Genomic DNA, 27,659 nt, shown 5'->3' on the forward strand with positions numbered 1-27,659 from the left:
AAGGAAAAGAACCATACCACCAATAGATATAACATAAAGGATGGATGCCAAAATACCAGGAGCAGAGCACAGTGCGAAAGAATAAACTGAGTTGAAGGAAGCACGATGTCTATGTTACGTCACTATTGCCAGATCCAAAATATACATCAAAGGTAGGTAACCAGATTCTATCTATGTTGCCAAAATCCAAATTTAAAGCTGGTTTATATTTATGAATGAAAAGTGATTCTTAAATCTCCCGTTGTTTCTTTGTTTTTACTGAACCTATCACATTAACCTGTTTTATATTGTGTGCATATTAACAGGTTAATGCGATTTTAAAAAACGGGAAATTAAAGAGTCATTCTTTATTCATAAATATGAACCGATCTTAAATCTGAATTTTGGCAACATTGATAAAATGTGGTTACTTACTTTTTTTTTTAAAGATCTGGGAATAGTGACGTAACATAGACATCACGCGTCCTTCAACTCAGCTCATTCTTTTGCACTGTGCTCTGGTCGTGATTTTTAAGCACCTATCTCTTACGTTACATTTATTTGGTGGTATCTATTCCTTTTTCCATACCATTTTTCTCTCATCCATTTTTATCCTTATCTTACTACTGAAGACGGAACTAACTTGTTGTTCCGATACGTTTAGAGAGTACTTAGTTTTCTCCCGGGTGGATTTATTGGTAAGTAACTTTTTTTTTTATTTCAATCATTCTCTCATACCCCAACATAATTTTACTATTTGGCTTAGCTTAAGATTTCTAGAAAAAGAGAAAAATGAGCCAAGCCTATGAAAGGAGTTACTTCATCTTCCTATCCAGCTACGGTTTATGTTAAATTTTTAGAAAACATCTTTTACATTTACCGCATAAAAGAAAGCTAAATAAATTTATTGTATACATTCTAGATTTTTCTGATTTCACCTTATGAATTTCCAAACGAAATGAGTAACTATCTTCCTTACTTCTACAATGAAGAAGATAATAATATATTCGCCTTTGGATTTGAATTGTTTCAAACGGTGAGCACAGCTTCTGTTAGAGATCTTGGAGTAAATCAGCGAGGCTGCCTATTTAGAGACGAAGTCACCTTAGATGTGAGCAGCATATATTCGTATATAGCCTGCAAAATCCAATGTAAATACGAAGACATCTTAACATTATGTGCTTGTTACTTGCCAGGATATTATGATTCAGGTAAAATTGCTATAAAGATTTCTTCACAATTAGACAATATACGAGGAGCAGTCAAAACGTTTCCGGAATTTTCTTGTAGCTCTTTATTACCACATTATAAGTACGCATTTAGTTTATCAACTTCAAAGGAAGTGCCTTCGGAACATTCACACATTTGTTTCAGTGATCCTGGGATTGCTGGAAACACCGGTGAAACTCCACTTTTGGTATCCTTCCTAAGTTCACCCGTCGCGTTCGTTTTGATCTCTTCTTTATTTATTAATTTATTTATTTATGACTTCTTTTACGTGGCGAAGTTAAGGCTCTGCAGCCTTCTCCGAGCACTTAACCACGTGCATACATTTTTTTTTAAAAAAAAAGCACCAATACATAGAAAATATTAACAATTACAAAAGAAAAGTATTGAACCACATAGAAAAGAAAATACTACTTAAGTAAAAAGAAATAGTTCGGGTTGACGGGTATCTTTGAGGCTCATTTTTAGCTTTGGGAAGAGCCAAACATTTCTTGGTGCTAAACTACTTTTAAGGCTATCAGAGTTTCTGAAGCCGATTTTCACTCATTTGCACATGAACTTGATGTCTGAGCGTTGGTCGATCTGTAAAATTGCGCCAACAGATCACCACACACACTCCTCCGTTTAGCTACACTATTCGTACACATCCTGTTATGACGGGTTAACACTTGTCAAATTCATAATTAGGCAATCTAAGGACTGTATTGCACAAGATTCATTATGATTGCATCACAAATGTCAAAACTACAACAACATTCCGGGAACTTTTCGACTGTCCCTCGTATGTACAATGTAAAATAATTAAAACGTATATTGATGTTTTTCTAGTGTCTCTATTTTTATTTTATTATTTGTCACTAGACATAAAATTATGAAAATATTATATATGAATAGACCTAAGTGATCGATGGATATTTAAAGTTTATTTACACAGAAATATATTTGGTCAAGCTTTGGGTTTCTGTTCACTACATTATCGTCATTTATATTTCCAATGTCTTACAGTATTTCTGAGCGTAAAATGAAAAGCTCATATTTCTACATGAGAGAATTTTCGTCTGTGTTTTCACATAAATTAAACAAAATAATGTACAAGAGTCATTTCAAAAGTCTTGCACACAGCGCATGCGCGAACGTTTGAGTGGTGTGATCAAGTTCAATTTTATGTCAGTTGTGAGTCAGGGTTTGGGCTTGACACTTGTGTCTGTGTTTGCTGATTCGCGTGGTTGTGTTGTGAGAAATTCAGTATTAAAATGGAAAGTGAAACCGAATTAGGTCGGATTACACATAGTGATCAACATTCCTATATCAAAATCGAAACTCCACGTGGAAAGAATCCAACTGAAATTTACAATGATTTGCAAGAGATCTGTGGAAATAGTATAGTGGATCGTAGCACTAAATCACGGTGGTCAGCTCGTTTACGTGAGAGTCGTGCAAGCATTGCGGACAACCCAAGAAGTGGAAGACCATCAATTGCAACAGATTATACATCCGAGATTATTGTGAATGATAGTTTGAGAGAAGATCGACGAAAAACATGTGAGGAAAGTGCATATAAGGCCAGAATGTAAGTCACTTCAGTTTACAGAATCATTACTGAAAAGTTAAAGATGAAAAAAAATCGCTGCGGGATGGGTTCCGCATGATCTGAGTGAAGAGCAGAAAGCATGTATGGATAGGAAATACTTCCCCACCCAGCACAAAGTTCTGATTTGAGCCCATCAAGCTTTGATTTGTTTCTCAAATGAAGGAACCACTCCGTGGAAAACGTTTCGATACAATTGACAAAGCTTCCAGTGAGGTGACCGAGTGATCAGACAGCTCAACAATGAAGGTGCCCTATCCGGGAATACAGAATTTACCCAAACGTTGGGAAACTGTCATAAGCAAGAATGGAGATTATATGGAAGGCCTTTAAAGGTATTTGTACAATAAATTATTTACTTCCATAATATCTTTCAGTGTGCAGAACTTTCGAAATGACCCTCGTATCTTAAAACTTTTAAGAGATAATCTCTACTGTACTATCTATTGATATAGAATCTAAGGAAAAGTTTGAGAAAATACTTACACGGAATGTACTTGAACCTGAACCCACAAAGTGGGGGTGATGAATATATTTCCTGAAAGCTTGGGTCAAGGTAAATCAAAACCGGTTACCAACATTGGGGAGGTCTCAAGCATTCCGCTTGAGGACAGCACGTTACTCATTTTTATTAACACTTTTAAGCGTGTCTTAAATTCCGTTGCAATCCGAAAAATCTGAAACGGTGGAATAAATATGAAAACAGAAAAACATGTCTGTCACCATTTCAAAAGTCCAACGAATCAAAGTAAAATAAATTGTCCCAGGGTCCCCCGCAGGGTCCCAGATGGAGTCCAACTCAAAATTTTTAAATGGAAAGGGGGGTCAACTTGCATATCATATGAAAGTTGGTGTTAAATAAAAGAAGATAAATCAAGTCGCGACTCTCTACGATAAGCCTGTGCAAAATAGCGGTGGGTCAAAATATCAACACAATCTTCATTGCAAAGTCTATGGCCATTCGTATGTATCTGAAACGGTGGAATAGGTGTAGAAACAAAAGCAGGAATATGTCATTATTTCAAAAGTATAATTATTCAAAGTAAAAAAATGTCCCAGGGTCCCTCGCAGGGTCCCAGACGGGGTTAAATTCAAAATGTTGAAATAGGAAGGGGTTCAAATTGAGTATCGTATGAAAACTTGTGTTAAGTGAAAGAAGAGGAAACAAGTCTCGACTCCTGATTAAAAAAAAAAAAAGTCTATTGCCACTCCTATTAATCTGAAACGGTGAGACAGGTGTAAAAACAAAACAAAACGAAACAAAAACTAGAATGTATCAAAGGAAATGACTCGTGCATTTTGCAATGCTTATCGACAGTCGAGACTTGTACAATGTCCAATTCTGTATCATTTAACACGAGATTTCACATGATGTGCTTATTTACCTCCCTTGGCACTTGAAACTTTTGAGTTGGACTCCGTCTGGGATCCTGCAGTTGAAACTGGGATATTTCTTTTTTACTTTGATACATTCTAGTTTTTGTTTCGTTTTGTTTTGTTTTTACACCTGTCTCACCGTTTCAGATTAATAGGAGTGGCAATAGACTTTTTTTTTTTTTTTTAATCAGGAGTCGAGACTTGTTTCCTCTTCTTTCACTTAACACAAGTTTTCATACGATACTCAATTTGAACCCCTTCCTATTTCAACATTTTGAATTTAACCCCGTCTGGGACCCTGCGAGGGACCCTGGGACATTTTTTTACTTTGAATAATTATACTTTTGAAATAATGACATATTCCTGCTTTTGTTTCTACACCTATTCCACCGTTTCAGATACATACGAATGGCCATAGACTTTGCAATGAAGATTGTGTTGATATTTTGACCCACCGCTATTTTGCACAGGCTTATCGTAGAGAGTCGCGACTTGATTTATCTTCTTTTATTTAACACTAACTTTCATACGATGTGCAAGTTGATCGCTCTTTCCATTTAAAAATTTTGAGTTGGACCCCGTCTAGGACCTTGCGGGGGACCCTGGGACAATTTAATTTACTTTGATACGTTAGACTTTTGAAATGATGAAAGACATGTTTTTCTGTTTTCATATTTATTGCACCGTTTCAGATTTTTCGGGATTGCAACGGACTTTAAGACACGCTTAAAGGTGTTAATAAAAGTGAGTAACGTGCTGCCCTCAAGCGGAATGCTTGAGACCTCTCCAATTTTGGTAACCGGTTTTGATCTTACCTTGACCCAAGCTTTCAGGAAATATATAAATCACTTCCACTTTGTAGGTTCAGGTTCAAGTACATCCCCTGTTAGACAAAAATATATTCATTCTAAAATTATATAAGTCGATGTACTTCAAGAACTTTAAAAAAATTGAATTCATTAGTTAAAATGTAATGTTATATATGGCAAGATCGCGAAGTGAACTATGTTCAATTATTTAATTTCTATTATCTATCAAAATCACTTTGTGTAATTTTTATTTTAGGAGACTACAAAGAGTGTACAATAAGTGGAATAATGTGCTACGCAAAACAATTGGGTATGTATACGTCTCCAATGCATACACAACATATTTAGTTTTCTGCCATTCTTTGCAACACGCAAAATATTGCAATCCAAGACAAGAAAATTTTCAATTTGAAATTACATAGCCTATGTTTATTTCTATTCCTCAATCAATTTCTTGAATACGCTGAAGGCATTTATTCTGAAGTTAGTTGTCCTGTTTTTTTTTTTTTTTTTTTTTTTTCTTAAAGCGTAATATCAGCCACGAAAACTTAAAAATTACAAATTGTTAGAACCGCTTTAAATGAGTATAATAGAGTAGAGTAAGGTAGGGATAAGTAGGGTAGGGTAGGGTAGGGTAGGGTTAGCTTAGGGTTAGGAAGTTTTGACACATTTTTTAAAAATTAATGGAATGTAATTTCTCGTCTATGAGAAAAGGTCCCAAATGGAGCGTCTCGGTACACATGCACCCATGTTTAGAATACAAATGCTCGTTACTTTTCCGCAATCCAACCATGTTGTAATGTTGCGCGAAGTAATTCCTTCCGCTTGCCAAATAATTCTATGTTTATAACCGCTTATAAAAAATAAACACCACTTGTACTCTCTTTATATACTATCAAGCACACAAACGAGCAAATTATCTATATTTCTTCCCGATTAATGTTCGAAATTTTGTTAGAAATGGAAGACTAACTTAGGAAGTTAACCAAAATTTTTAAATTTGAAATTACTTACGTTTATTTTTCTTCCGCAATAAATTTCTTGAATACATTGAATAATGACATGGTTATATTATTTGTACTTTATTCGAGAAAATACCGTAATATTAATTCTTAGAAGTAAGTACTGAAATCAAACTTTCAAATCTTCATATTATATCATTTCTAAACTTTAATTGTGATAATATATTAACATTAAATATCATTCTTTTGTATTTTAAACTATGAAAGAAATCATAAAACTGCATATGTATTATTTCCAGCGTCATCTGTAAGTTCAAAGTCTTGCAACTGCCATCCAACGTGTGACTACGTCAACGTACGTTCATCTGAATTTTTTGTGGATAAGTAAGTAATTTGTGTCACACCGCGTATTCTTCTCTTATAATATATGCATTAAAGTACAAGAAGTTAATTCCTAGTTTGAAATTTTCATCTGAATATAGTTATATTTGTATTTAGTATTACGAAATTTTGAACTATTGTCTAATGAATCGCTAAGAATACATGGAAACTATTCTTATACACATATAACTTACTACAGCATTATATTTTATCAAGTTAAACTAAATAATATTTCAACGTTTTCGGAGATCAATTAAATTAGAAACAATTGTCTTATCAAAAGTAACTAAATGCGAATTATTTTAAATTCCAATACCTGCTAGAAACAGCCCCATGTCCCGGACCTGACCTTTACATATATGTTGAGGAAAAACTAATAGCTAAATAAAATTGAGAAAAGGAAATATCTTGCTAATGGTTTAACTTTCTTACTTGTCGAATGCTATATTGGCGATTATCGTTGCGAGTTTGTATTTTTAGCAAAATGAATTCTTCAGTAAGGAAATCAGGTTATTTCACATGAAGTAATCTGAATAGCGTGTAGGTTTCTTAGTAAAATGGTTCAAGTCATAATTTAATTGCTTAACATATGTTATAAGCTCGTGTAAAAGAATCTAGCACATGCAACAAAATTATGTTAAATATTAAGAAACTCTCTTGTGTTTAAGAGCTCAATAACATCTAACTTTTGCATTGTAGGAGCATAAATTTTCAATTAAGCGGCTCACAGAACAGTATCATCTTATTGTTAACGGCACAATTGCAAGTTGAGTGGCTCGAATTAGGTCCCTTCATATTCGTGAAAATATTGTATTGTTTCAGATAGTCTAACAAATTTTAAACGATCAAATTAGAATAAATTATTCTATAAAGATTAATGATTGTTTAAAAATTCCAAATATATATTCACCAAATGATTTTATATACAATTTTATTTATTTAGTTTAAGATTTTCATAGGCCAATAAAGATTTTCGTAACTTAATTTATGGTATGAAACGAAAAAGAAAAGTGTTTAGTTAGTCAATTCATTCATACACTTACTAACGAAAGGAACTTCATCAGAGATAGCTTTTTTGACTTTTCACAAACATTACATTATAAAATAAGGAACAAAGAATGTATTTGTTGTTTTAAACAGCCATAGAAGCAAAGAGATTTCTTAAATAAACTTAAGTTAGAATCTAGTATACTCTTATCTAAAAAAAAAAAACTGATCCGTTAATTTGCAGATCAAGGTCTCAAAAGTACATAACATACATGATGTTTAAGTTTCCAAGACTTAGATATATTCGAGATATAGTGTTTGGGAAACTGGAACTTCTAGGTAAGGAAATTTTATCCTCTTTAATTAATAATTGCCAAATTCTTTACTATAAATGTATATTTTTGTAAACACTTAAGAAGAAAGCCATTCATGTGATAAGTCTCACTTAAATATCATCAAAATAAATAAATAAATAATACAAGTAATATACTAAATTATTAATGTTCACGAATTTTCAGTTTGGGTTTATTTCATTGTTGATGGAAGTAATATTCTGGGGTTATTTGTAATATCAGCTCAAAATTTTATCCCGATTAGGAAATCGAAAAGATGTATGGATTTAGAAATGTAAAACTTTTTGGAATAGAAACAGCAGAAGTAACAAGCCCTATGTTCTAATACAGTAGACTTCTGAGTATCTGGCTCACGACTATCTGATCTAGTTTTCTTTTATCACAATTAAATGATGAAGGCAAGGTATTGCATTGGCAACATTGCCAAGGCATTGGAAACGGGCGTCTGCTACAATCCTCCTACGTGTCGTGTCCAAAATACAAGTTGTGACAGGAAAAGAGCAGCGTTCATTGTTTCGTCAGTGTGTAACGTACCTCAATACAGTACGCTTGCCGCTGTTCCTGATTATAACTGTACAGTATTCATAAATTGTTCTTGGGGTACGCTTAATGAGTTCACAGAACTCCGGCCTATCCGGCTTTTTGTTGTCCGGTCTGCCTATCCGCCACATTAGGCCAAATACTCGGGAGTCTACTATACAACTTAAATTAGATTTACCACTTTTATTCATTAATAGAATGCCAGTTGGTTCTTCCTTTCTTTGTATAATTTCCGTTTGCAATTTAGCTATTGAAACATCATACTTGACTCTGCTTTCTTTTCATTTCAGTTTCTTTCGGAGGCATTTGTGCCCTGTTCTTCGGAGGAAGCTTGTTATCAATTGTAGAAATAGTGTATTTCTGTATTTGCGCTTTCCTTGGATCTCTCAGGTTACTGTTGCGAGGAAAAGTACGTTTGATAATATCCAACATTCTGCAAAACGAAAGAAGGAAAGCGGATGTCGTTCGAAATAAAAGTGAAGTCGTTAATCAAGAACGAATAAGTTATCGAGGACAGCAGATATTATTGGTGAATTGTGGGTTTCAAGAATATTTCTCAGAGAGAAATTTTAGGGAAAATATTAAGAACAATCTGGATGAACCGTACTACAGCGAGAGCAGGTACTGACTCAGCATTTGTTCAATAAAATTAACCATTTGTGAAAAATTGTAAGATAATACTAAATATAAGTTATCCACCACACTTCGAAACAATACTAGCAACGTTTGGGAGATGATTCCTGAAACCAAGATAAGACAAAAAAGTATAGACCAACCTGGGTGCACAAATGCTTCCTTTCAGAGTTATAGGCTGCCGAAAACATGAAAGAATGAACTTTAAAGGCCCATAGCTCCACAACTGTGGGACTTACCGTAGTAGGGTCAAGACTTCACTTAGGAACTAGTATGTACCCTATCCAAAAATACATATTTCAGAATCCTAAGATACTCACGCAACAATTTTTATAGACTGAGTTTGGCTACGGGCATATAATTTGAAGTACTCACCAACTATCTCTATAAACATTGTTGCGAAAGTACAGCAGGATTGTGAAACTTAGATATTTGGATAGAGCACATACTAGTTCCTAAGTGAAGTCTTGACCTGAATACGGTATATCCCATAGTATTGGAGCTATGGGCCTTTCAAGTTCATTTTTCCATGTTTTCGGCAGCCTATAACTCCGAAAGGAAGTATTTGTGCACCCGGGTTGGTCTATACTTTTTGTCTTATCTTAGTGTCGGGAATCACCTCCCAAACGTTCTCGGTGCTGTTTGAAACACTCTGTATATATAGGGTGTCTCAAAAGTCCCCTGACATAGGGTAACTCTGTTATTATCAGAGTTACAACAAAACGTAAGAGGGGAACCCGTCTCCAAATATAATGTTTTCAATCTAAAGAGAAGATTTTTTTTTTTTTTTTTTTTTTTTTTTTTTACTGTTACTGTTTGACTGAGGGGCTGGCATCGACAGTTAGTGTAAAAAACAGTAGCTTCATTCACTTATATTGTGGGTTCAGATAAATAGCAATGTTGCATTTTCATTTTACATTTGGTGCATGAAGAGTGTACAGTCCAAAGGCTCGTCTGATTTGAAAAATTCCTCCACTTTAGATTGAAAACATCATATTTGGAGACAGTTTCCCCTCTTACATTTTGTTGTAACTGATAATAACAGAATTACCTTATATCATGGGGCTTTTGAGACACCCTCTTTATGGCAACACCAGTGGTAGCTCTTGGGAGAAGTCATATCAGTAAAAATGTTAATGTTATCGTTAGAAGCTACTGAAAGAAAGCTGGCATATCGTATTTATTCTGTTATACAGCTTTCCGAAATTTGTAGCGACAAAATTTTAGACTCATGCTATCGTAGTAAAAGTGAAATGGAATCTTTCAGTTTAACGTCCCACGATTATACCCTTTAGGCTAAGGGAGACGATGATTAAGGTAGGTGAATGATAGTGGAAGAATTGGTGGAATAAGCAAGTGGGAGGAAACAGTGGTACCCTGAGAAAATCCATGGGCACAATGTTGTCCACCACAAACTTACTTAGCCGGAGATTGAACCAGAGATCCCCACACACCAGAGGTAAGGGATCTACAACTGAGCCACCGTGCCCCTTCTGCTTTCATAATATCTCATGTAGCTCCTACGAGGCTATATCTGACTCATTTACATTATCTTAACATAGTTTAAAGTCTATAACAAGTTCTACTGTAGATACGCATGTATACCATCCAATAGTTATTAGTTTAATTGCTAATAAAATTTAACAATCACTGTTCTGTATTTCCCAATTTGACAAAGATAACAAATACTTTGAATTTTTAACATTCTACCTTCATTTCAGAACACAAGCACTGGTTTTACTGTGTGGTAAATTGGAATTATTATTATTAATAATACTAATACAAATACTACAGTCCATTTGATATACTTGTCCTTTCTAACAGTTGCTTTCTTCTGTTTTTCGCTTTTTGCACGTAATCATAACAATCAGGCAAGAAGAACTGTTTTTATGGCAACAGCACGTTCAGCCAATTATAGTTGTTCATTTCTCTCGTTCTACAATGGTAAACATTCCACCCTTTCCGCACGTTGCCAATTTGAATATAAACAAATGTACATTGTTTTAGTCGAATGTCAGCTTGAGTAGTGGACCTGCTGGTTATTGAGAGCATTCTTTTTTGGTTCTCTTTTGTCTCATTTATTTTTATAAAACTGAGGTTTACTTGCAGTGAATAATTTCGAGTTTTGATACCCGACGAAAAAAAGCTGGCAATATAGCATTGAGGACCACGTGCGCGCAGCGAGCTGTCAGAAAGGTCAAGTAGTATTAATTGCAGTGTGATAATAATAATAATAATAATAATAATAATAATAATAATAATAATAATAATAATAATAATAATAATAATAATAAAATGAAATCTTTGAGTTTTACGTCCCAGGGTTATGCCGGTTAGGCTAAAGGAGACGGTGATGATGAGTAATGAATGAAAATGGTGGAATGAAGAAAGTGGGAGGAAATGGGAGAACCCTGAGAAAACCCACGCACACGGTGTTTGTCCACCACAATGTTCACTTGGCGGGGGCTGGGATCGAACCCAGGACCCCAAGCACCAGAGGTGAACGCTCTACCACTGAGCCACCGTGGCCCCAATAATAATAATAATAATAATAATAATAATAATAATAATAATAATAATAATAATAATAATAATAATAATAATAATAATAATAATAATAATAATAACAACAACTTCATAGGATTCATTTTCTTTAAACTTATTTTCCATTTTTCTTTATCGGCGATAATAACTGTTCCCTATACTGTTGGAACATTTGAGAAATCACACTGCTCCTCTTTCTACTCAGACATTATTTTATTGTTCAGTTTTAAATAATGACTGAGCAGTTTCACACGTAATATTGCTAGAATTATTAATTAAGCAAAGTTAATCTGATACTTAAGAAAAATATAATTTCACCTTGTATTTTGTTAGCAGTTTGGTTACGCTTCATAAACAAAAGACTACAAGAATAGGAAGTAACGTTTTTCGAAATTACGTAGTTCGACAAATAATAAAAGACTGTCTCTCTCACTCCTCAATGGACGGGGTGAAATATATTGCCGAATCTTCTGTCTGGATTGGCAGGTAAGATCTAATGCATAGTTACATAAGAAGAATATAGTTTTAGTTTCAACTATCATAAAAGGAAATGAGATGTCTTAATTTTAAATTTTTATATATATACTAATTCTTATATACAGGGAGTTACAAAAAAATTGTCACAATGTTTTGGGAATAGATTCCTTACATCACAATAAAAAAAAGTTCATATGGACAGTGGCGAAGCGTAATCCCATAAGTAGGGTAGGCCCGATAAACTAATAACACAAATAACATTTAATGTATGATAAAATGTTTAAAATTATGGTTAAAATTCTATTTTTCTTATTGAGTTAAACAAAAAGAAACTACCAAATCTATTTATTTTAAAGAACTTTGAAAGAACTTTGTTAGCTGTATTCCTAACGCTGTTTAGAGTTAAATTTATGTGCATTTATACATAGTAGTTTTTTTGTTGTTGTTTAATTTAACAAGAAAGAATGAATATTTATATGAGCAAAAAGTAGACTGAAAGTAGTATATTATTATTATTATTATTATTATTATTATTATTATTATTATTCAACAAATATTTACATGGAGCAAAACACGCAATGTGTATTAATGCAATATTCCCATTTAGTTCCACTATAAATATTTTCTTCTGTCTGGGATTTGCAGCGAGTATGAGGAGAATTTCATCCTTACTTGCTGTTTTCTGTTTTCATTTCCTGCATATTTGAAAATGGAGGGAGAGAAAAAGAAAGTGCATTCCTACAGTTAACTGTCAAATTTCTAGGATAAGCGTTTGTTACTTGCATCTCCCACTTTAAAGTAAGTACAATACTACATTTAATCAATGCGTCACGTGATAATGACTTCACTAGAAATGTTAATACTCAGAAGGAACTTCATTTGAATCAACGCAAGATATTTAATATTGTATCCTATGCAGTGGCATATTTAAGGACGTGGCTTCCGTACTTAAGCACTCACCGAAATTTTATCGCAACTTTTTATTGTTTTATATATAGTGCAGAATTTTTCACATTTCCAAGAATAAAATCAGCAAAAGCCCCTCCCAAAACACGCAAAGTCTCCCGAAACAAAATCGTAAACTGATATAATGATCCTATGAAACCTAAAACTCAACTAAAATTACACAGAAATATTATTATTTTATGCTGTATGGTAGCGTTTGGTAAATTTATACATATGTTTAATGTATCAGACTTATATTCTACAAGCTATTATGGTCCAGACACCATGTAGGTAAAAAGCAGCTACTCTGAATAACTCCAGAGAGTTTATATCTAAATTAAACAAATTATCACTAATAGAAACACATAATTGTACACAGAAACTTCTTACTGTATTGAGGAAATCATCTAGTAACATATTAGCATCGAAAGATGCCTTCAACACTAAAACTAAACTCCCAGAGGCGAGCCTTCGCACCTTCCCAACAATGCGTGCAATCTACAGTGATAATAGCGTACAATCTACAGTGAACAGCATAGTTCGTAAGCCTGTCTAGCGAGCTAGTGAGGGCCAGACGAAGGGTCTCCAAGTGTTTAAAACCTACTATTTTGTTACTGAAAAAACGAAACGAAATGTTGAAGTATTTACTTTTATCTTATAAGAAAGAAAGATAAAGGAAATATACGGTAGAAAACAGGGTAGGCCCGGCCTCAGAGCCTCATAGTGCGTTTCGCCACTGCATGTGGTGGACCTGTGGCCAGAAGTAGATAGTTTCGTAGTTATAGGATGCCGAAAATGTGGGAAAAAAGAACTATAAAGGTCTATAGTTCCACTACTATAGGACCGAGCGTAGTCGGATCAAGACATCACTGAGGAACTGCTGCTTGGGAGTAGTTGAACACTCTATACCTACCTTTCTAAAAATTGGTGTGCAAGTACTGGAGGCATTCTTAAACATGGATATTTGAATAGTTCACATACTATTTCCTCAGTGATCTCTTGACCCGATTACGATAGGTCTCATAGTAATGAAGCTATAAACTTTTAAAGAACACTTTTACGTTTTTGGCACCCTACAACTCCGAAACTTTCCAGTTTTGAGCACAGGTTTATATGAACTTAATTTCTTATTTTGATGTGAGGAACCTGTGCCCAAAACATTGTAACACATTTTTGTAACAATCTGCATGTTAATATATTGAAGATTTGATGTAATTTTTAAAAATTCCTTTTCTCGTTCTTCTGTTTTATGAAATCAATACGTTCCATTCTTCGTAACCTTCATGCAAAACGAACGCAATTTTTATTTAATTTTAGATAAACAAGGTTACGGAACATGTTCTTTCCGAGTACCGATGGTAATTATATATATTATGTATTAGTTATCAGTGAGTATTCTAACCATAATCACTCACAATGTAAAAGTGTGATATATGTTCTTTCGTTGTAATGCTTCATCAGATAGGGACTGGAAGACGTAAATAGAAAAGGAAAGGAAAATTAAAGAATGATTGAATACCATCCAGGTGGTTGCTCTTTTGGAATGACATTCCGTCCCAGGTTTTTCTCTTTTCTTTCTTAACCACTTCTTTTCTTTCCTATCTGATAAAATTCTAGTAAAAATGTTCATAATGTACTTATTTTTTAGTGTAACACCATGTCTTTACTATGTTCTGATAAATAATTGATTTTATATTATCGAAATACATTAAATTGAATAGATAGATTCTTCTTCTTTCCCATCGCAACCATAGCTTGATAGGCAACATAGAAATTTTAAAACTTTTCTCTCCCTTGGGAAAGCTGTTTTATACTTTGATAAGGTCTCTTCTTCGTAACTGCATCTAGATATTCTATCCTTGGTCCTCCTCTTCCTAGTTTTCCTTCTGCCTTTCCCTCTATCAACACAGAGCTCCAAATGGAGGGCCGAATAAGATGGCCAAGCGTGCTGTTTCTTCTTTTTCTTCCTATTATCTTCATGATCTGTCGTCCTTCATTAGCTTCCTTTAGTACGTCTTCATTCCTTTTCCTATCGGTCCATGATATGCACAGCATTCTGCGCCAACACCACATTTCAAATGTTTACAGCTTGGATATTCCAGCTTTTCTGAATATCCAGGTCTCTGATCCGTAAAGCGCCACGCTCCATAATACGGTCTTAATAAATTGTTTACGAACGTCCAACGACACATTTCTTGATGTTAGCAGTCCTCTTTTCCTATTGAATGCTTGTATCGCCTGCGTTATTCTGGAACTTATGTCTTTTTCACTTCTTCTTTCCACCACAAACTTACTTGACTGGGGGGTCGAATTAGATGCCCAACACACCAGAGGTAAGCGCTCTACCACTGAGCTACCGCGCCTCTCAAATATTATTACAGTAACCCACTCCAGAAACTCTTTGTTTTGGTGAAGAATTAATTATTTCTATTCTTACGTGTAGTTACTATATTGTAATGTAGTTATGTAAGTATCACCTGCAAAAGAACATTAATTTCAATTTGTAAAATAAAAATAAATATATGTTATAATCAGGTATTGTACAAAATCACTATATTTGAATATCTTGTTAAAATATACGAGGGTAAGACAAAAATTATTCGCAATTTTGACTCTTCTTACATTGTTCATATGGACCTCTGTCCTCGTTTATTTTATTGTTAAGCTGTAGTGGTTATGCTATGAAAGTTTCATCCCAATTCCTCCGTTTGTCTTTTTGTTGTAGAAAGATCATGGCCGCTCCATTAGAAGTTTGCACCAAAGAGGAACAACGAGTAGTGATCCGGTTTTTGTGGTCGGAAGGAGTATCAGAAACCATGACTAATTTCTAGATGATGTGCCACTCGTCAATAGTCACTCGTTTGTCTAACAGAACCATGTCACGTGCACGCTTAATGGCCGCTTGTCGTCATTTGTTGCCGTAGATGTTCGTTCGGCTCCTTCCTTGTGTGTAACACTTGTACGACCATTTTCGAATTTTTCAATCCAATCTCCGTTGCGGCAAGACACTTGTTCCCGTATTGTGCCGAAAGTCTTTGATGAATTGCGGCCCTGATACACCTCCGACCACAAATATTGAATCACTGCTCGTTGTTCCTCTTTGGTGCAAACTTCTAATGGAGCGGCCATGATCTATCTGCAAAAAACGGAAGACAAATGAAGGAATTAGGATCAAACTTTCATAGCAGGATTACAACAGCATAACAATAAAATAAAAGAGGGTAGAGGTCATTATAAACTATGTAAGAAGAGTTATGTCAAAATTGCGGATAATTTTTGACTTACCCTCGCAGCTTAATCTACCGTGACACAATAAATTACCAATAGAAACTTTTTTGCTACTGAATTTTGGTTGATTAGAGTTTAGCGTCCCTTTCAGGATCTATGCTATATGAGACATGGACTTACAGCTTAACGTGGGATCCGATCCACATGAACCCTCATTGAGAACCGAACCCGGATCTTTTGCGCCAAAGATACATACGCTAACCGTACATCCATAAGGGACCTCTATTAGTTAATTTGGCCAATGTTATAAATAAAGAAGTAAAACGTTTTATCTTTAACCTTTTGGGTTAAACGCATTGGGAAAAAAAAAATTGAAGCAAAAGTCATGTTGAATCATCAAATCTGATACATTTGCTTCTATTACTACGTTTTTGTTCTGATTCCCGTAATATCCGTGATATAAACAAAACAAAGTAAGTGCTTCCGGGGAGAAGCAAATGCTTCAGAAATAAATATGAAACATCTTTCTTAGTAGGCTCTTGTCCGTTAAACAATGCAAATATTAAATTTACGTTGCGTAGAACGTTGTAAAGAACATTAAGAGCCGAAGAAGATGTTTTATTGTCTTATTTGAAGCATTGTTTCTCCAGTTTAGTTTACACTTATTTACTTTTTAATTATTATGTGGATTCTGATTGTATTACAAAGAACTAATTGACAAATATTCACCCAATTATTTCAGTGTTTTTACTTCATTTTCACGCTTTGAACCACTTTCTTCGTTTTATTCATCCCATCCTTTATTGTATCTCGATTACTTGTCTATTTCTTTCACATTTCTTCTATTATGATTTTCAAGATTTAATTAAAATCACATGATTATATTTTAACTTTTTTTTTAACAGAATTTTTTGGTTGTCAATGTGGATCATGTTTCTCATTCTTGGCTGTATAGCTACCCAAGTCCTCTGGTATACTTACCGCAACAACGCAGTTACGTATGAGATAGAAACGAATGATATCAACTATAACACTAGTCTGCCGACGCTAACGATGTGTAACTTCAAACCAGAAATCATAAGTTTGTAAGTTTCCGTTCATAATCTTAAATTTAGTGATATTTTTTTCCTTTTGCTAACAGCAATATTCCGTTAATAATCTTTGTACAATCTTCTGGTAAGCTAAAGATACCACTAAGTAAATTAGTCAATGTTCTTTAGATTGTCTTTATTCTTGTCCAGATTCACGTCGTAATGAGTAATTTGAAGACATTAATATACCAACTTTACAAGAACCAAACAGCTGTTATAGGAAGAGATCAGAAGAAAGTAAGAATAAATAAAGGAGTGAGGCAAGGACGTGGACTTTCACCTCTCCTGTTCAACGTCTATATAGAAGAGGCTATGAAAGAATTCTTGATAAAAACGAGAAAGGCGTAAAAGTAACTTGTCAGGTTTTCAGCACAATAAGGTTTGCTGATAGCATAGCACTGATAGCGGAGAACGAAAAGGACTTGCAGGAAGCACTTGCAAACTTGAACAACTAACTGGGAAAAAACATGCAAAATGAAGATAAATAAGAAGAAAACCAAAGAGATAAATTGCACAAGAGCAGGACATGAAGGAAAAAACATATGGATAGAGGGAGAGAAAATCGAAGACATTAAGACGTTCCCTTATTTAGGAAGTCTAATATTCTCGGACAGAAGAAGTGAAAAAGACGTAAGTTCAAGAATAGCGCAGACTAAACAAACATTCAATAGGAAAAGAGGACTGCTAACATCAAGGAAATATGTCGCTGGACGTTCGAAAACGATTTATTGAGACTCTGGTATGGAGCGTGGCGCTTTACGGATCAGAGACGTGGACACTGAGAAAAGCTGAAATATCCAAGCTGGAAGCATTTGAGATGTGGTGTTGGCGCAGAATGCTGCGCATATCATGGACCGAAAGGAAAAGGAATGAAGACATACTAAAGAAAGCTGATGAAGAACGACAGATCATGAAGATAATAAGAAAAAGAAGAAACACCATGCTTGGGCATCTTATCGGCACTCCGATTGGATCACCGTATTGATAAAAGGAAAGGCAGACGAGCAACCAGGAAGAGGAAGACCAAGGATAGAATATCTAGATGCAATCACGAAGAAGAGACCTTATCAAAATATAAAACAGCTCTCCCAAGGGAGAGAAAAGTTTTAAGATTTCCGTGTTGTCCACCAACCTATGGTTGAGGCAAGAAAGAAGAAGACTATTTGACACAAGTTATCGAATCAAAAACAAACTATTATACTTACAATAGTCTCCTAAGTACTCAATAATAACAGAGATAATAATTTAATACTATTCTTTGATTTCCGGAAGATATGAATAGACGGGGACTTATGAGTAACCTCAGAAGAAAATCACTTATAACTTAGGTTACACAGTGACAACGAAAAGAATTTGGTCACAATACTAAGAATTTCAATTTAAAAAACTATAAATAAAAAATAAGTAAATAAATGAATATTGTAATGTCCTTTTGATAGATTCAATGACAATCCGGGATTTATCCCTTCACCAATTTTATTATTAAATATTACAAAACTTGTTTGTAAGTACAAAGATAATAATTCAGTGTCTATTCTTATCACGAATAAGGTGAAGGAAGGAAATATTTTTGCACAGGAATTCCTTAGCTCATGCCAGCCTCCAGGGTGCCTGTAGCGACTATAGGATATGGTATTATTGGCAACCTCCTTAGCTCATGGCAGCCTCCAGGGTGGCTGTAGCGACTATAGGATATGGTATTATTGGCAACTTCCTTTGCTTATGCCAGCCTCCAGGGTGCCTGTAGCGACTATAGGATATGGTATTATTGGCAACCTCCTTAGCTTATGCCAGCCTCCAGGGTGGCTGTAGCGACTATAGGATATGGTATTATTGTTAACCTCCTTAGCTCATACCAGGCTCCAGGGTGCCTGTAGCGACTATAGGATATGGTATTATTGGCAACCTCCTTAGCTCATGCCAGCCTCCAGGGTGCCTGTAGCGACTATAGGATATGGTATTATTGGCAATGTCCTTAGCTCATGCCAGCCTCCAGGGTGCCTGTAGCGATTATAGGATATGGTATTATTGGCAACCTCCTTAGCTCATGCCAGCCTCCAGGGTGGCTGTAGCGACTATAGGATATGGTATTATTGGCAACCTCCTTAGCTTATGCCAGCCTCCAGGGTGGCTGTAGCGACTATAGGATATGGTATTATTGGCAATCTCCTTAGCTCATGGCAGCCTCCAGGGTGCCTGTAGCGACTATAGGATATGGTATTATTGGCAACCTCCTTAGCTTATGCCAGCCTCCAGGGTGCCTGTAGCGACTATAGGATATGGTATTATTGGCAATCTCCTTAGCTCATGGCAGCCTCCAGGGTGCCTGTAGCGACTATAGGATATGGTATTATTGGCAACCTCCTTAGCTTATGCCAGCCTTCAGGGTGCCTGTAGCGACTATAGGATATGGTATTATTGGCAATCTCCTTAGCTCATGCCAGCCTCCAGGGTGCCTGTAGCGATTATAGGATATGGTATTATTGGCAACCTCCTTAGCTCATGCCAGCCTCCAGGGTGGCTGTAGCGACTATAGGATATGGTATTATTGGCAACCTCCTTAGCTTATGCCAGCCTCCAGGGTGGCTGTAGCGACTATAGGATATGGTATTATTGGCAATCTCCTTAGCTCATACCAGCCTCCAGGGTGCCTGTAGCGACTATAGGATATGGTATTATTGGCAATCTCCTTAGCTCATGCCAGCCTCCAGGGTGCCTGTAGCGACTATAGGATATGGTATTATTGGCAACCTCCTTAGCTTATGCCAGCCTCCAGGGTGCCTGTAGCGACTATAGGATATGGTATTATTGGCAATCTCCTTAGTTCATGGCAGCCTCCAGGGTGCCTGTAGCGACTATAGGATATGGTATTATTGGCAACCTCCTTAGCTTATGCCAGCCTCCAAGGTGCCTGTAGCGACTATAGGATATGGTATTATTGGCAACCTCCTTAGCTTATGCCAGCCTCCAGGGTGCCTGTAGCGACTATAGGATATGGTATTATTGGCAATCTCCTTAGCTCATGGCAGCCTCCAGGGTACCTGTAGCGACTATAGGATATGGTATTATTGGCAACCTCCTTAGCTTATGCCAGCCTCCAGGGTGCCTGTAGGGGCTATATGATATGGTATTATTGTTAACCTCCTTAGCTCATACCAGGCTCCAGGGTGCCTGTAGTGACTATAGGATATGGTATTATTGGCAACCTCCTTAGCTCATGGCAGCCTACAGAGATTTAGGTAAAGTAATACTCCTTCGTCCAGGGCGATCTCAGGAGAAGATGTTGTGGGGTATGCGATCAGTGGACAACTGATAATTTGGATGTCTCCTGATCTTATTTTATAGGTGACATCTGGGTAGTTCGTTTCTCTTCGGCTTTCATCTTCGTGCTTTCCTGTTTATTTCATGTGTTGTCTGCTTGCATTGATGGCTAGAAACAATAACACGTGTTTTGTAAGTATAACATGTGCTCGATAAAATAATGCAGACTGGAAGGTGGGGATCCTTACAATATAGTCCACAGGAAACGAATAACTTATGGATTTCACTAAAGCTTAAAGAAATAATGGGAACGAACAAATCTATCAATTAACTTCCGAGATACAGATTAAAATAAAAACAAAGTTGATATTTTCCTTTGTCTTTTTTTCCCACCTCTTGACTGAATAGATATAAGTTTTGTAGTATACAGAAATGATCCTAAGGTAAAGCACATTATTGAAGCTTATTGTAATCAAGGTCATATTCATGTGACATGGAGGACATGATAAGTGAAAATCATTGAATATATACATATTCATTTGAGTGAGTCATATGGTGAAAATTTATTAGGGTGCACCATAGACCTTTATGAGATGTAGGGTATGATAGTGGTGGGGATAAACACTACTCAAAATTCACGCTTTCTTGTATTAATCAATGAAAATCATATTATATAGCTCCTAAGGTTTACAAATAAGTACGAACAAATAAAAGAGAAACAATGAAATATATAAGAAATTAATTTTACAGCACATAGGTAGCTTTACACACACACACACACACACACACATATATATATATATATATATATATATATATATATATATATATATATATATATATATATATATATATATATATATAATGGAAGCAATATCTTTAAGTATAAATAACGTCTTATGAAAAACTACTTTTATAAACATTTAATGCAAAATTCAGTGTCACACACGAACGTTTGCTTACTGGATTATTTTCCTTTTTCTTCATAAATATAAACAACTAAGATAAATATATTGAAACTAAAATTCAATCTACTCTCGAAAGATAAAACATGATCTTATGGTTTTTCTTCCGTTATGCTGACTTACAATTAATCCGGCGATCTGTTTTTTTTGTAGGCCCTGTGAACAAGTCTATGCGAAATGCTCTATAGACGGAGTTCCATTTAACTGCTGTTCGTATATTGATGTTATACCATCAGATAATCCATCATGCTTTTCATTTAATTCGAAGCAAACGAGGTAAGTGAACCGTTTATACTAGCGTTGAACTTAAATATACGAGGTGTATTCAAAAAAGTATGGAACCTTATTGTTTTTCCCCTCGCAAACCAATGAAGCGCGGGAGATTTTCTTCAGTGTAGATGTAGAGGCGACATTCATGCACAATCGTAAATTTTTTTCCCGTTCACAGAAGGCGTCAGTTCCTGGAAGTCGGCTAACGAGATAGGATGTGTAGTGAGCAGTCGTCGGATTCCAGTTTTTTGTAAAATGTCAGAAAAACTTGAGCAGCAATCTTGCATCAAATATTGCCAAAACTTGGCGATACCCAAGTGGAAACCATTCAATCTGATCGGTACATTCAATTTTGAACGAGAATCTGGGCATGAGTAGAGTGTCCACGAGATTTGATTCAGGCTTTCATCGCTAAATACAACATTTCTGTGTGTCGTCAGGCTTTCTACTCACCCGACATGGCTCCGTGTGACTTTTGGTTATTTCCCAAGCTGAAAATGCCACTAATAGGGAGCCGATTTGAGTTAAAAGAAGACTTCATGCGGAAAAAGACGGCATGGTTACTCACCATTCCAAAAGCAGCGTTCCAGAAGTGTTTTCAACAATGGCGGGAGCGCTGGGAGAAATGTGTGCATTACCAAGGAGACTACTTTGCAGGGGATTAGTGTTTCGAATCTCCAAATCAATAAATGTATTTTTGCCAACCAAAAGTTCGATACATTTTGAACAAACCTCGTAAATGTGAATAAATAATAAAATTCGTCACTTCATCAGAAAATGATCAATTACTCAACTGTAACAAAAGTTATTAAATAATTAACGCTTTGACCAGATTTTACTTATTGGCAAATACACAGATAAAGTAACAAAGTTAAGACAAGATGTGTTGCTTTCGTAGAAATTATGTCTAGATAGAACAACTTTACATTACTTTAGTTGAAATTTGAGAACACTATGGAAGAAGAGCTTTAATTAACAATATTAAGTGTCTACAGTGACGTAACTAAGGTGGGGGGCAAACGGGACTTGTGCTCCTGGCACGGGATTGGGGGTGCATAACTGGACAAATATTTATTTTCACTATAAGGCAAGGAAAGGAGTTCTAGCAAACTAAAGATCATAAAAAATTACCTCAGAAACTTAACAGGGCATCAACGACTCACCAACCTTAGGATCATATCCATAGAGCACAAGTTAGCTTCAAAGATATCTTTCGAGGGCATTGTGAAAATCTTTGCAGCTAAGAGAGCCCACGAAGTTAAATTTTAGTTTCAGCTTTTTGTGTTTTCATTTAACTTACATCGATTTAAGAGGTTTACAAAAAGGCTGAGTATAATACTCGAGACAACAGCTTGACTGTTTGTCATAATTAAATATCCTATTCTAAAGCAACAGACTGCTGATTCATTCTACACATATGCACATCCAAAAGATATAATTCCAAAAACATTGTGATTTTCAACAATTATGACAAGACTATAAGAATATGTCAAGCATGCTACTCTCAGATTATTTGATAATCAATTAGTTTGGTGTTTTATCTTGTATTAAAAATTAAATAATGTACTGCAATTTTGAAATCGAGCATTATCACTTATAGAAAGAATGAAAGGAGAATCACTGAGTGATGCCAGTGGCGTAACTGAGGGGCACACCAGGAAGAAAATATCAAAAACTATAAGCAACAAAAAGTGAGCTGAATACGGAATATCCATTTCCCTGAATAATATTATTTACTTTAGAAAAGGAAAAATATGCTCTGGATGAAAATTTATCCATTCTAGTAATATCAGTTTAAAAAATCATCTTAGCACTCGAGGATTAAGGAAAAATAATTTTGCTGCCGACTATACAATGTGCTGAAAATGTCTTTTTTTGGCGCAAAAATTTAAGCAAAAGGAATACGTATCCCTAGTACTACATTCAGTTCAGAACCTTTATAACTTGTTGCCATTTCAAATTGGTATTACACAATGAAATAAAGTTGAAAACAACAATTCGTGAACTAGCATATCTCTTATTAATAGATAACTATACTTAGGCTTCTAGCATTCCGGGTGTATGCACAGCTTTTTTGTTATTTCTGACCTTACCAATGAGCGTTTCTGCAGCGGAGAGATCTTTTTTCAAAATTAAAACTGATAAACAACTATTTACGCAGTCCCATGTCTCAAGAACGGTTGACCAGTCTCCGTATTTTAAGTGTTTAATGTGAGAGAACGAGAGCAATAGACGTAAGTAATATAATAGAAATATTTGCTGAAAAAATAATAAAAGATCACACCGCTTTCGTTTGCTTTTTTATTGATGAGCTATTATTTTAATTGTAATTTAATTATATTCCATGGTTACTATGTCAATTATGATTTATGACCATTGTCTTCTACAGGGACATAATATAGTGGAAGTTAATGGGCATGGGAAGGAGGGTCCAAAAATAATCCTGCGAGGGGGGGGGCGACATTTTTGCGTTACGCTACTATGTGATGCCAATATCAGGTGTAGTCGGGGGTCGTTTTGGTTTGGTTGGTCGGGGGAGGAGCTTTACTGTGAGTTCTTGCGCCGGGCGACAACTAGCCTAGTTGTGTCGCTGAGTCTGTAATAGCTTGTATTGGAAGGAATGTTTTACATTAATTTTAAAAGATAGAAGAAACACATGATCAAGTGAAGTAAAAAGTAAGTGAAATTTCTAAAGATGTGAGCAATAGTTTTCTGCATTTCTTTTGTAGCTGAATGAATAAATGTAGATTTTCATATAATTTTTAATGTAATTTGAAAGATGCAATTACAAATGTTTGAAGGGATATGAAATATGAAAGGAATAAACAAAAAAAAAAAAAAAACATTCTTAAGAACATTCCCTGTAAAAGTTTTGTCTTTTTAAAAAAAATATATATTAAGATTGATCTTGCAGAAATAGGAATACAAAGTAGAAACTGAATCCAGTTGGCTAAGGACAGAAGTCAATAGAGAGCTTTTGTGAACGTGGCATTGAACCTCCAGGTCCGATACGCCATACAGTTAGTTAGTTAGTTTTATTTTCGTTATATTTTCAAACTCCCTTTGATGAATTATGGCTGCCCTCCCTCTCTACTCAGCTGCACATCAAACACTCACTTTCCAAATTGCCGTCACAGCTTGTCAGAACTAAAAAAGCAAAAGTATGTGTTTAGAATGTTGGTTCAAGTGTACAAAGGTCAATCTGTTGCTACATATAAGAAATTCAATTTTGTATATCTATATTTTGTACTTCTTATCTACAGGGTGTTGCGAAAATTTGTCCCAATATTGTGAGAATAGATTCCTTACATCAAAACAAGAAAAAAATGTTCATATGGACCTATGGTCGGAAGTGCATAGTTTCGTAGTTATAGGGTGCCGGAAACGTGAAAAGATGAACTTTAAAGGTCCATAGTTTCACTACTATAGGACAGGTCGTACTCGGGTCAAGACATCACCGAGGAACTAGTATGTGAACTACCCAAATATCCATCTTTCAGAACCTCCGGTACTTGCACAATCATTTTTAGAGAGGCTGTTCGGGAATACTTGATCACTCTCTACCTACCTCTCTACCTACCTCTGGTGTGTAAGTACTGAAACATTCTTAAACATGGATATTTAGATAGTTCACTTACCAGTTACTCAGTGATGTCTTGACCCGACTACGATAGGTCCCATAGTAATGAAGTTATGAGTTTTCAAAGTTCACTTATTTCACGTTTTTGGCACCCTATAACTCCGAGACTACACTTTTGAGCACAGTTCATATGATTTTTTTTTCTAATTTTGATGTTAGGAATTTGTTTTCAAAATATTGTAACACCCTATATAAAAGAATAAATTCACTGACTCACTCGTCATCAGATTACCGAAATCACTAACCGTAGAATTTGGAACTTTAAGATAAGATTTGGTACCTGAGAAGTACGATTCATAAGATAAGGAACAGCGGAAGCTAAAAACATTTTCTCACTTTTCATCAGGAATTTGAAGTTGTAGCACATAAGAACTGAAATTCTGTACTAATATTTTCCTTATAAGCTTGTCTGTATAAAAGACGGAGTTCTGTGTAACTCGACTCGCAACTCTCTGCTCTAAACAGTTAACACATGCTCCAGAAGGTTTCATGTCCACGTAGGACTTCATCTACTTTCTTGCACTAATATGACTCAACCTATCCCGTGTTAAAAGGAGAAAGATTAACTCTTTCGCAGCCACCTTGATTTCAGTACCCAAACCCAATGTGCCATATTACACTTTTGCAACAAACTAGCTACATCTAGAGAAAACCAAGCATACTACAGAAAATAACCAGGCCAACACTGTGTGCCACCAGAGTATAACTCTATACGTGCTAGAGGTTTGCACGGGCCGGAATTTTTAGCCCAGACCCGGTCTGTGAATTTATAATGAAGCCCGACCCGAGTCCGAAATATGTTTTAGCATTTAGGCCCGAGCCCGGCCTGAGCTCGTATGAGAATCAAATGAGCCCGAAATAAGCCCGAATTACATAGGGGAAGTGCGCACAATACCGGACGTTACCCAGTACCGGACAGTAGTTGTAGAGTCCGTATCCGATAGATGACAGACGTGTATTGGTTATTATCACCATTGTGTAAGTTCAAGGTGTAGGTGAGCAAGTTGTGACTTGTATCAGGCCAGTGTGGAGAAAGATATTGGCGTTTGTAGCTAAATTGCTGTGTACGTTGGAGCTGTATGTTAAGTTTTGTCTACTGTGTCGACTGTACGGGTAAGCACGTGGTCATTTCATTACATATATGACTTCTCTTATTGTGTGATGTACCCAAGAATGCTAATAAATTTTGAATTACGGAACGTATTACTACGTGATCCAACATTATATGTTAACATGTTAATTTCCCAGTACCGGACAGCGTGTATGTTCCCAGTATCGGACAAGGACACAATGTCGTTGTTACGGAAATTTTATAATAGTAGCGTTTCTCGTTGTTTTTTCCAGGCAAGATGGCAAGCAAGAAAGGGGAGAAATGGGTGGAAGAGGATATGAGGAAGGCAACGCAAGCAGTCATGGAAGGGCAAATGAGTCTGAGTTTAGCAGCACGTAACTTTCTGGTATCTAAGAGCACTTTAGAAGATAGAGTGAAAGACTTCAAAACTGGAAACAATAGAAATGACTCCTCAAATGGGCCGTTTTGATACAACATTTTCAGAAGAAATGGAGACGCAGCTTGTTAATCATCTAAAGGACTTGGACAACCAATTGCTGTCAATTAACAAAAAGAAGTTTTTCACTTCACAGGGTGTGAAACACAGTTCTGTTAGCACGATTTCTCGCTCAGCTCAAGAAAGGTCTTCATTCGACCCTAGTATGCCGTCAACTTCAAGACAAGTTCAGACAGTAGCTCAAGAGATCTACTTAGTCACAAGCGAAACAAACAGCAGGTTACCAATGAGAAGAAACAGAAGTGAAACCAGCCAAATTCTAACATCTACGCCATACAGGAAAACATTAGAAGAAAAAACGTATCAGGAAGCAAACGAAAGTGAAGAGCATGCAGTTTCAAGTAGACGAAGATAACGAAAAGGTAGCTAATGAAAGCGAACAGACAGGTGTAAAGAAAAGTAAGAAGTCAATAAGAAAAAAACTGAATTTTGACACCGGTGGCACAGATAAGTGCAGCAGTGAATTAAAGGCCATCATCACTGAATGCATCATTTGTTCTGAAACAGTGGACGAAGAGTGAGTGCAGTGTATTTTGTGTCACAAATGGGCTGATGTTGCATGCACGAATCAAGAGAATCTTGACTATTATTTATGTGATCGGTGCAAATTTGTTTAGTGCTTGTTTATGTTCAGGTGAGATAGGACTAATTCACATTTTCACACTCCTTGTTCAGTACTGGGATATTGGCTTGACATTTCTTTGCTTGTATTATTATTGTTTCTGCAATGAGATGTGTTTTATTTACTTAAATATTTAGAGAAGTGCCTTCAGACGTTATTTACGTTCATATATCATTCTATTCATTGCATATAAAAGGAAATAATGTATTTTA

General features: G+C 35.7%; 1 protein-coding gene across 1 annotated transcript in view; it reads left to right on the plus strand.

Annotated features, from left to right (window-relative positions):
* The window catches only part of LOC145689151 (uncharacterized), a 57,343-nt gene that overhangs the window by 22,216 nt on the left and 7,468 nt on the right, over nt 1-27,659 (plus strand). Inside the window, exons 5-11 of the mRNA XM_081763283.1 lie at nt 902-1,190; nt 5,237-5,290; nt 6,242-6,326; nt 7,555-7,649; nt 8,494-8,824; nt 16,936-17,115; nt 21,501-21,623. Coding sequence (XP_081619409.1) covers nt 902-1,190; nt 5,237-5,290; nt 6,242-6,326; nt 7,555-7,649; nt 8,494-8,824; nt 16,936-17,115; nt 21,501-21,623 — 1,157 coding nt within the window. The remainder of the gene's footprint in view (nt 1-901; nt 1,191-5,236; nt 5,291-6,241; nt 6,327-7,554; nt 7,650-8,493; nt 8,825-16,935; nt 17,116-21,500; nt 21,624-27,659) is intronic.

The sequence above is a fragment of the Thermobia domestica genome, chromosome 7 (genome assembly GCF_964235325.1).
Source record: "Thermobia domestica chromosome 7, izTheDome1.hap1.1, whole genome shotgun sequence".
Taxonomy (NCBI): Eukaryota; Metazoa; Arthropoda; class Insecta; order Zygentoma; family Lepismatidae; genus Thermobia; species Thermobia domestica.